Here is an 11127-nt window from a genome sequence, read left to right on the forward strand (position 1 = left end):
TGGAAGAGAGGGGTGCAACCTTTCGCACTCTGAACTGATGTGCAACATGGATTCCTTTGGGCCATTAAATTTGCAAGCAGCCTGGCAGTGCATGAACCCACTTACAATTAAATGCAACAGAATTAGTCACTTCACGCCCTTCCGGCCAATCTTCCGCGAGGGTCTGATGGTCCAGCAGTGGGATGGAGTGATGATATAAGAAGCAAAGTAAATTGGTATGAAATATCAAGGTGAATCGTAAGCACATGCGGCGTGTCATGTGTGGTTAAGCTTGTTCCTTGGCCGCACATATACTGTACGTCCAAATGTCCTTGATATTTAACAGCGAATTCATATGAAATTGTAGGTTGGTATACATCAAACGCTTTGTTATTTTATTTTTTTATTATTTTTTTATCCCAGTAAATTTGTGGAGCTGTTGTCTGGCGGCTTGTATAACATGTGGGGAAAATAACTTCCACAAGTTTTTCACTTTCTTTTAAAGCGCATTTTTAGTTTTTCTAAAACAAAGTTCCCAGCACAATCACACAATTTGAATCTCTCCGGGTCTTGCCCTATGCACGTCCTCTCGGTGAATCGGACCACCTTAAGGACGATTTGGCAGAGTCCCCCACTGGATATTACCTAAATAGCAGTTCAGTGAGATCAGCACCCACCCTTCCACCGTCTGCGTCCGTAACTCTATGTCTCTCCAGTTATGCAACAGCCTGTGTGATAATGTGCTGTTTTTCAACCTTACCCGGCACGATCTCAGCGCCCGCCCTCTCCGCGGCTGGGTTACGGCCGCATTGGCCGCTCCCTTGTGCCTAGTGTGGCTGCTCCCTTTCGCTGTGCGGACGAGCTCATTGTCAATCAGGCGCTTCCTTATTTCCCCCCACTCTCTCAGTCTTGGTTGCTCGGCGGCTGACCTACTAACACACATCTCGGGCACCACCACCATCAGCAGCAGCAGCAGCAGACGAACGAGCGGCTTTTTTGTGGAGAGGCAAGGCGAGGTTTCAATGGGAAGTGGAAGAGAGAGACAGAGAGCTACAAAGTAAACGCGGGATACTTCCACTGCTCTCAGCCAGCTTTGCTTAGACATTTACTGATCGCCTCTGCTGGTGTTTGGCGAGGTAAGGAATAGTTTCGTCTGTTACCTTATGGTGTGGTGTGTATTAACATTGATTTAATCTCCGCCTAAAGGCGCAGCGCTCCTGGGGAGGCAACGTTGCACGTCTCGCTGTGACGAGCAGCTTCTATATATAAATTATCTAATTATAATATCTATCCATAGCGGAGACACTATTATGTAACCATGGGAGCGCTGCTAGTGCCGGCAACGAGCGTCTACATGTTCGGTGGTGTAAGCACAGAATTAGAGAGGGGTCCCACAACACATAAAAGACCGCGGTAGATGAATAATTTTGTAACAAGGAGTTGGGATGCCCTTGGTCTAGATCTTGCATATGCATTGCCGAACAAACAGGTTGGCGCTGGGCGCTGTGCCCACAGACAAATTAGCCTTAATGTGATGAATTTCCCTTTCTACTGTATATATTTTATGACATTATTACGCTATTATTAATAGATTGTTCGCCTGCCGAGCACATCCTGTGACTTGTACTTGGAGGGCTTGTTCCTGGAAACATTGCATAATATAGCCATTATTAAACGCTGGCAGCAGCGAGAAGCTGAATGGACGCTTTTGTAATCCTGCTATTAGGAAATTAAGACGCGGGTGCAATACTGTCTTGTCCTTTTCTTGTAACAAAATTAGAGTATTTTTAAATGGTGAAGCAGATATGTATAATCTGTTGGTTGGAAACGCTAAGGGTTGCCTATTTAATGTAAAAATCCGAGTGTTTTCATCACCTTGTGTTACTCGCATCGCTCAAAGGCACCACGCATTGAGCCGACTGGTTCTCCCGGCCCTTTGAAGAGAGCCTGTTAGAAAATGTTGCACAATCTAATCGGGAGTGGAGGAAACTGAAAGTCGAAAGAGACAATGTTAACCGCGTAACTATTGTAAAGCAGGGAGGTAGTATGTCTTGGAAAGGGAACGAGGATTGTTTGGGGCGACCAAGAATTAATTGCTTAAAGTGAAAAAACATTTTAAATTGTTGGAATTTAACGGATCTAAATCCCTTTCCCAGTTCTTTGCTCGAAAAACACGAGTGGAATGTTGGTTTATGTGTAAAGTTTTCAGTCATATGCCGCAGCTTTTGTGTTTTTCTTCCCCTCCAGTACAAAGGAGTATGTTGTAGGCGTTGGTATCGGGAACACGTGAAGGGCAGCGGCTGCATTCCTTTGTTCGGGGTGGATTGGAGTGAAGAGTAAGTCGAAGATCTGAATGAGGATGAATCAGCCGCAGGATCAGCTTGGATGCAGCTTTAGTCACGTATTCTGACTCTCACTGTCGCAATCCAATGAGAGGGAAAGGAAACACACACACACACAAACACATACAGAGGTACATTATATTGTGAGGCAATCGCTTCTGGACTGACATATCGGTCCAGAACATTTCATCAGTGCAGCGATAAACACATTGAACGTTATCGAGACGTCTAGTGGGAGCAAGAGAGACAGAGTGGTGGTAGGGCATTGGCTGAAGCATACCATAAATAAGAGGAAAGCAGCTTATTCAAGACCTTATTTTCATGGTGGACCTGTTAGTTTAGCAAAAGTTCTCCACTCCAGTTCTCTTTGTGATAGATGGCCTCGATTCACTCGGTATGATGGTTTTATTTCCTAATGATAAATATGTGGGTTTCTTTTTCCATATCTCGTAAATTGTCAATGACTTCAGAGAAACCCCCTAACTTTAGTTTTTTTTTAAAAAAAAAGATCAATTTATTTTGTACAATATGCAATTATAAAAATATTAATTCAAATATTAATGTCCACGGCAGTTGAATCTGTTTAATTCAATCTTTCGAAACAGACAAACCGATTTCCCTTTGCATATTAGTTTTCCCAGTCAGGCTATTTTGGTTGCATTCGTTCTGTTGCTTTGTTACATTATAGCGTTTGAAATGTGTGTCACTATTATTGTTGACCTGACAGCAGGAGTCAATTGTGTATATGGCTGGCTAAGTAGGTCATTTGTATAATGGCTTTATTTTCCTGGTTCGTGGTGTTGTCATCAACAGCGTTGGAGTGGACCGCTGAGTTGCAACGCGGGTACTCGTCTCAAGAGGGCGCCACGATTATCTTCATTGCAATACCTGTGATTAAGAGCAGAATCGGGAAGTTTTTGCTCTAACGTTTAACGTTGTGAAGAAATTAGGAGGAAAGGCGAATTGAATTATACGTACTAATCGGAACCGTGGACACTCGGAGACCAGTGTTTTCTGATGCCAATTAAAATTTCAATTGAGGCGAAGGAGACTGCTGATGCTGGAATCTTGAGCAAAACGCAAAGCGCCTGAAAACTCAGCGGGACAGGCAGCATCTGTGGTGGAAATAGATAGGCGACCTATCGGTTTGGGACTCTTCAGATAGATTCTGAATTGAAACCAAATTTGAATAGGTTTACCCAGCATGTGGATCAAGGATAGTCATTCTAATCCATGTGAATTTTAATGTGGTGGTGCGGGTCTTTTCTCAGTATCCAATCCCTGCTAAATGCTGCCAGCGGAATTCCAGCACTTTATCAGTGTGTATTTTAATCTAAAAGCCCTGAGTTATGATAGTGTCATGATTCCCCACTGCCTATCTATCTACCTCAATGTCCATTTGAGTGAAGATGCTTTAAGGTATCCAGAGATAGTTTGTGGAACCTCACATGGAGTATCCAGTGTGAAATATCCTCTATAACTCCTATATATATACCTGATATATCATTTATATCCTCTATACCTGCTATAGAGGGAGTGCAGCGAACATTCTCCAGGTTGGTTCCTTGGGTGGCAGGTCTGTGATGTGGGGGTGATTGAGTAGAGTATGCCATTTTATTAAAAGTTCAGAACATTGATTTCACTGTAAAATTGTCACAGAGCTCAGCAGGATAGTTGAAGGAAATACATTTCTCCTTGTTCAGGAATCTAGAGTTAGGATTCACTGTTTGCAAAATAAAATACATTTCAGACTGGAGTAAGGTGAAATTTTGTTCACTTTTGTAATTCTCCATCCGTATGAGTGGAATTGAGAGATATACGGACAGACCAGGAAAATGGTGTTATTGTAAATCAACCAAGGTTTTTTTGAAGGTGTTGGAGCAGCTCAAGGGACTCCATGGTCTATTACTATTCCTTTTTCTTCTGTTGTTATAATCATTGTTACTGTTTAAGCAGTTGCTGCACTTTTACTGCCTTTCGGACCAACAGCTCAATCCTATTATATTTCTCATTTGATTTATTGCCAGCAAGCAAACTTCACATCATGAATCTAACGTTAGAATCTTATGTGCATTTTATTGCAAGTAATATTAAATGGAAGTGGATTCTCGGTATACATATCTTCCTTTAGCAAGAAAATTGTTAATGAACCTCAATATTTACAAATATTATCTATAAGCATTAAGAAAATGGAAGCAACGTATTAACTATAAGTATCTGAATTGTGTCAATTATTCTATTCATACGAGTGTGGGGCTTTAACCATTTTCATTCTCAAAACAAACAAAGAAATGAAATGTTTGCTTTATCATCATTTCATCCTATTCTGTAAATAGAAATAGGGTCATAGTTACAGTTGAGTAATACAATAAGCACAGTGTCAATGGGTACTTGTAGAACATTTTTTGTTTTTTACGGCAAGGTTTTATAGAATAAAGATAAACAAGGATTATATTACATATATTGTTTCTAATTATGAATAAACCTTTAAAATGTAAGTCTGCTTGCTTTCTCCTTACAAATATAGAACACTTTTGTGGAAACAGGTTATATCATTGCGACCTAACAATTGTGACATTTTTTTTGTAGTTCAGCAAATGTCATAACTTGAATTTTTTTAATGAAAGTATTTACATTCAATGAATTGGTGTATGAAGAGTTTGAGGAAGTTGGGAATTGAGTTGATATTTCTGGGTGGCATAGTGGTGCAGTTAGTTAGTAAATCCTCACAGTGCCAGAGACCCAGGTTTAATCCTGACCCTGGGTTCCGTCTCTGGAGTTTGGCCATGTGGATTTTCTCTGGGTGGTCTGGTTTCCTCCTACATCCCAAAGATGTGCTGGTTGGTAGGCTAATCTTCAATCTGAAATAATGTGAGGAAAGTGAAGAGAGTGTGGGGGAGAATAAAAGTAAAATTAGATGGCTCATGATTGGTAGGCCAGTGCCCATTTCCTTTCTATATCTTTCTGTAACTCAATGATAAATAGTTAAATAAATAAACATTTGAATGCATTACTTAATTAAATTATTTTTAGCACATTTCTGTGGAGAATAAAGACCATCAATTTGTTAGGGAATTGATAATGATGTTAGATATTGGCATGTTTGAAGATAATATATTTCTAAGCTAGTGGACATGGAATGTTATAGTTATATGTTATTGTTACCCTGACTGCAGCATTAATAAACACATTTGACCAGGATATTATTTCTCAGCCCGTCACTTGCCTTCTGACATTTAAACTAGTTATTGAAAAACCTTAAAATTCATCATACCATTTACAACAAGAATGGGAAATGTCCCCACATAAATCATAAATTTATCAGGGAATTATTGTTGAATTATTTTTAAATATGTTTTTTTGTTCCCATTTAAGCATCGACCCTGAAGAACTGAATTGATATTTTCATGTTTTAACAGCTGACTAGTTTATTTATTGTGAAAAGTAACTCATGATTTCAAATAATCAACCGTTTCTGGGAACTTCCTTTGCAGAAATTATTTAACAATAAAAAATAGAGAAGTGCTCTACCAAGTAGTGAAAATCCGCATTAAAATATGCAAAATCATATGGATTTGTTTGGTAAGCTATTGCTTTGAAGTTGAAAGTTAATGATAGATGAAATAGACAATTAATAATATTGTTAAATGGAAAATTGTCATCCCATGTTAAGAGCGTTTAACCATTAGGATAATCAAGACAGTTATTTTTACATGTATCTGAATTGTAGATTAAACTTTTAGAAAAGCAAATGAAGGATCTGTCAGTATCAAATTTATACTCAGAAATACTTTAAAGATGGATTTTGAAAATTGAATAAAATCAGTTGGAAATCCTTAACTCCAATTAAATTAATTTTCATAAAGATTCTGTGAAGTTTCCTAGAATCTAACCATTGAAATATGTGCAATTGATATTTTCTTTGTCTGGAACTGGCCATCTCCACCATGTTCAGTTAGAGGGCAAACAGATTAATAGCCAACATTTATAAATCGCCAGTCCTGTTTTAGATGTTGTAGTAGTTGGAAATGGTTATAGTTCATAAAAATGATTATAATTCTTAAAATTTGTTTTAATTTCAAAAAGCATAGAATTTGGAGAAGGCACATTTGCGCAGAAATAGGACTATCATGTTTAAATATGTATATTAATAAATATTTAATTGGAGATGGGGAAAGGGAATTTACGTTGCTTCATATCTTTTCTTAACTCTGATTCATCAGCATTGTATTTTATCAATAGTGACAGCAACCCACTACCAGGATAAATCCACCTGTTTCAGAGAACAATCAATCATCTGCGTTGCTTTTAATTTAAGAAAAGCAAAAACAATCTTTTAGTTAACCGTCACAAAAGTCAGTGTACACAGAGAACAATTATAATTAGTAAAAGCAGCTCATCTCATGGTTTAAATATTGTTTGATTCATCAGTGATGCAGGACTATTTATTTTATATTAATTAGGTATGATTACTTGGAAAACATTTTAAACAAAAGCAGTGAACCTCCTACTTTTGTTCTATACGGGCCAGTGAAGCTGCACAATACTTCCTCTATTGCGCTGTCATTATTTATAAACTTGCTCTGTTAATATGTAAAAGGTTCAGCAGTCAAATATCACTTTTCATCTGATACTGTATTTGATCATTTTTTTTACACAAAGAAGACTGACTGGTTATTCTAAGAATTGCTAGCAATCATTTCCACTAGTAATCACTCCTGGGATTTAACTTGGTGGGATCCAGGCTTACTGAGTAATTTTCCAAGTTATGACTAACAAAAATAATATTTATTGAGTATGTGGTTATTTTCAGCATGTATATCTTTCAAGAAACAGACTGGTAAAAATACAAATTAGTCCTTTCAGGCAAACTGACTACAGTACATGATGTAATGTAACAACATTTTTTAATCTTTTTTTAATCAGCAGTGTCGTGTTTGGTGTCCTTGTATTCTTATCTCGTCTGTGTTTTGGCCTGAGTTCTTGTTGCTATGTACTTCTGACCTCTCGATATAGAGTTAGAAAGATTGTCAGTGTAATGGTTGCAGCTTCAGTTGTGGTCTATCAGTATCTATTAGTGATACAAATACAAAAAGGGCTTCCCCAATTCCTGGATGCCTTTTGGAATTCATAATCATTCTTTATTAGCCAAGTATGCTTTGCAAATTGAGGGACGGATGCTGTTAAAAAGAAACTGACAAAACCATTTGTTTGAGGAGATGACTGCAATAGAGAAGTAGTCATGCCAAAAATAATGCTGGGGTATTTTGTTTAAGAAAAGGTTTAAGACTATACTTTAAAGAAATTTAGTTTTACCGTTTAGGACGCCATTTATAGAAATTTACATGCGTCTACATAGTAGTTTTAGAATTATTGTCGAAACGAGGAAATGCAGATGCTGGTTTACAAAATAAGGCACAGAGAAGTGGAGTAGTACAGCAAACCAGGTAGCATCTCAAACTGGATCTTGAGTCTGAAGAAGCGTACCAAGCTGAACCATCCCCTACCCATGTTTTTTCTGGGATGCTGTCTGATCCGCTGAGCTACTCCAGCACTCTGAGTCTTAAAAAAAATATTGTTCCCAAATAATTGTTAGAGAATATGCGTGCATTGATGGAACTTGTATATATTGGGACGTATTGGCTCGTATTTCATCCTGATAATGTGGACTGTGGCACTCACTACCCACCTTGAGGAAAGCTGTCTACAAAGACCCAGCAATCCCTGTGCTGTGAATATTGCCACTTCTGGTGCTGACAGCTCCCTGGGACCTCTGGTATCACACAACTGTGGTGTCGGCACCTGCAAGCTGGATAAATAGGCCATCTCAGTTTAAAATAAAACTGAAGTAGAAGCCATTATTGTAATCCACATTTTATCATGAATTCTGGATGGGATGTGGTCTGTTCTTTAACCAAAACGTTTTAGTTAAAAAGCAAGTCGCATAATTACAAACATGAAATCAGCTTTTTTAATCAGTAATTATATCTTTAAAATGTCTACCTCTCACAAGAGTGCAATCTTTTAAATATTATTTTTACAGCAAGAGTAGTTTGTAAATACCAGAGGTTCTTATGTTTGTGAACTTGACAATTAGGCTGGAGAAAATTGCAAATCTGCCAGTGAATCACTGTAGCAACCTGAGGATTTTCATTTAAACTCCAGGAGTTGCTGCCTGATTTCTCCCATAATAATAAAAAGCACAAATGGCTCCATGGTGTTTTCTAATTGCAGATTTTAAGTCTTAATAAAGGTGAAATAGGTCTATGAAATTGAAAATTTGATGATAATGTATGCCTGGAACTTCATGCCAGATTGGTAAAGCTAAATGCACTGTATAATTGAGTGTCATTGATGTCAAAGAGTTCTGGAGGCTATCTGTAATACACTCTCGAGAGTTTAGCACTGCCAGCAGAAAATGAAATTCTTGGCAATTCTTTAACGTGGCATTTGTTTCAAAATGATTAATTTGTTTAATTTTCTTTCTTCCAGGATGTCGATAAAATCACAGCGTAATTGAAAGACTTCTTCTATCAAGTCCAACAATAAATCTTGCAGCTGTTTTGAAATCCAACCGGTAATGAAGATCTGGGTGCAATTAAGGTTTCAGATTTCATTTGTGTTGCAAACAGTGAAGGTTTGGAAGTAGAAGCCAGCTAATGGAAGAAACATTTTCAATGAGGTATATTCTAGAAAATAGTTAAGAACATTTTTGTCCCATCAGCCGTACATACACGTGAGGACAAAGTTGACATAATGGAAGCACAGAGACCAGCTCTCCAGAAAAATACAGGATTGGTTGGATCTTGCGTTTCTGGGGAACAAATGATGGTATTAGCTCCTGCTTTTGAAAACAGTGCAGAGACTTTATCTGCAGATGACAGTATGATGAGTGATGACATGAGCATTGGGTCTCTCAAACAAAAGTCTTCGACTTGTCGCAGAAAGCGGGAATTCATCCCTGATGAGAAGAAAGATGCACTATACTGGGAGAAGAGAAGAAAAAATAACGAAGCGGCCAAAAGGTCACGTGAGAAGCGGCGTTTGAATGATATGGTTTTGGAGAACAAACTTATGGCATTAGGTGAGGAAAATGTAAGACTGAAGTCGGAGCTTTTAGCTTTGAAATTAAAATTCGGATTAATTACTGCGGCATTTTATGCCCAGGAAATACAGAATCTTGGAAATTCTCCAGGGCCATGTTTTCAAGACTATAAACCCTCCAACATAAATTTAGCTGCTTTCCAACCAGAACATGAACATAATTTCCTTGCAAATGGCTGTATTTCCGTCATTAAACACTCTCCACCAAGTTCATTGTCAGATGTTTCGGAAACGTCTTCAAATGCCAGGGAAAGTCCCCTTCTCCAAGTTGCATGCAAAAGCCCAACCAGTACTTTCAATGTTATAAAAAAAGAACCTCTGGAATTCAAACTAGATACCGGGACCTGCTTAAGGGAACCCAGTGAGGATAATGGTTCATATATTGCAACTGTGTACAGGAACTACATTGGGAATGCTTTCAATGGAAATTATACCCATTCACCACCTTCTTTACAGATTACTAGATCATCAAGTAATTCCCCAGGAACATCAGAAGCCGATGAAGGCATCCAAGGGAAAAATACATCTGAAGAAGATGGAGAAGATGAACAGCGTGTACCAAAAGGTCCAATACCCTCTCCTGTAGAACCAAAAACTGTGAGCATTGCCACGGTTAAGTTTCATGACTCAAATTCTTCTGCACTGCCTCACAAGCTTCGCATCAAGGCTAGAGCAATGCAGATTAAAGTAGAGAATGCGGAGGCACATTATGCAACGACAGGGAAACAACCATCTGCCAGCAATATTTCCACTGAAAAATCTTGCTCATTAGACAGTGCGACAATGTTTAAATGCAATTCTTCAAAGCCAGTACACTCTTCTCTTGCTCCTTTGTCTATTCAGGTTGCAAGCATCAATGATTGGTCTCAGAAACCAGAACTCTGGCGTCAAAAGGAGATTGAAGAGAAATTGGAAGGGGCATATAAAAATGTTCAGCCATGCTCTCCAGTTGCACTAACAAACCAATTGGTTAATTCTGGGAAGGACTCTGCTTGCAATGGCATTCACCAAGGGGCACGCTTGGAATCTGAGAACTTGTACTTAAAACAAGGAATTGCAAACTTAAGTGCAGAAGTTGCATCATTGAAAAAACTGATAGAAAAGCAGCAGGTTACTGCTTCAGACACTGGCAAATGCACTACCAAGAAAAGACTTGCCAACTAAGATTCTAAAATGAAGTAGAGTAGTACATTTTATATTATGCTAAATTTTCACTGGAACTGTTGTCATTTCACTGTAGTTAAATTGTGATTTCTTGTAAATGCTTATGTACGTTCTGAATTGTACATTATGAAATTTGTCTTTTGTGACTTTGTGATAAACATAGTCTGATGAAAACATTCACTTCTGTACATTCAAATGCCTGATTCAATGCTACAGATGAATCTTTTACCTTTTTGTTTTATCAGACATCAAAAAGCAAAATATCAGGTACAATAATTAAACTGTTGATGAATAACGAGACGCCTAATTTTTGTTGAATATGGGAAATTATGCAAAAATTGTTTGTATTTCAGTTTGCAAATATGAAGGTTCTGTTACATCCAATTGTTTAAATACCATTGCCTGGAACATAGCTGGCTGAACTCGAAATGTAAAAATAATTCCCCTGGATCTTGAGTAATTTAGTATATTTACAAAATTATAATTGAAGATCATCAGCATATTTACAAAATTAAAATTGAAGATCGGCGAATTAAAG

The 11127-nt window shown here is 38.0% G+C and overlaps 1 protein-coding gene across 5 annotated transcripts; it reads left to right on the forward strand.

The window, feature by feature from the left end:
• The first annotated feature begins 882 nt into the window (after positions 1-882).
• nfil3 (nuclear factor, interleukin 3 regulated) lies at positions 883-10884 on the forward strand. Of its 5 annotated transcripts, XM_055632863.1 has the most exons (3): positions 883-1115; positions 2227-2315; positions 8814-10884. In XM_055632863.1, exon 3 carries the CDS (start codon positions 9078-9080, stop codon positions 10587-10589), a length of 1512 nt encoding a protein of 503 aa, XP_055488838.1. In that variant the 5' UTR covers positions 883-1115; positions 2227-2315; positions 8814-9077; the 3' UTR covers positions 10590-10884. The 5 variants fall into 5 exon arrangements, with proteins under 5 accessions (XP_055488838.1, XP_055488837.1, XP_055488841.1 ...); XM_055632862.1 differs by lacking the exon at positions 2227-2315 and having other exon boundaries at positions 912-1115; XM_055632866.1 differs by lacking the exons at positions 883-1115; positions 2227-2315 and adding an exon at positions 2434-2452.
• The last annotated feature ends 243 nt before the right edge of the window (positions 10885-11127 follow it).

Source organism: Leucoraja erinacea, chromosome 3, assembly GCF_028641065.1.
Source record: "Leucoraja erinacea ecotype New England chromosome 3, Leri_hhj_1, whole genome shotgun sequence".
NCBI classification, from domain to species: domain Eukaryota; kingdom Metazoa; phylum Chordata; class Chondrichthyes; order Rajiformes; family Rajidae; genus Leucoraja; species Leucoraja erinaceus.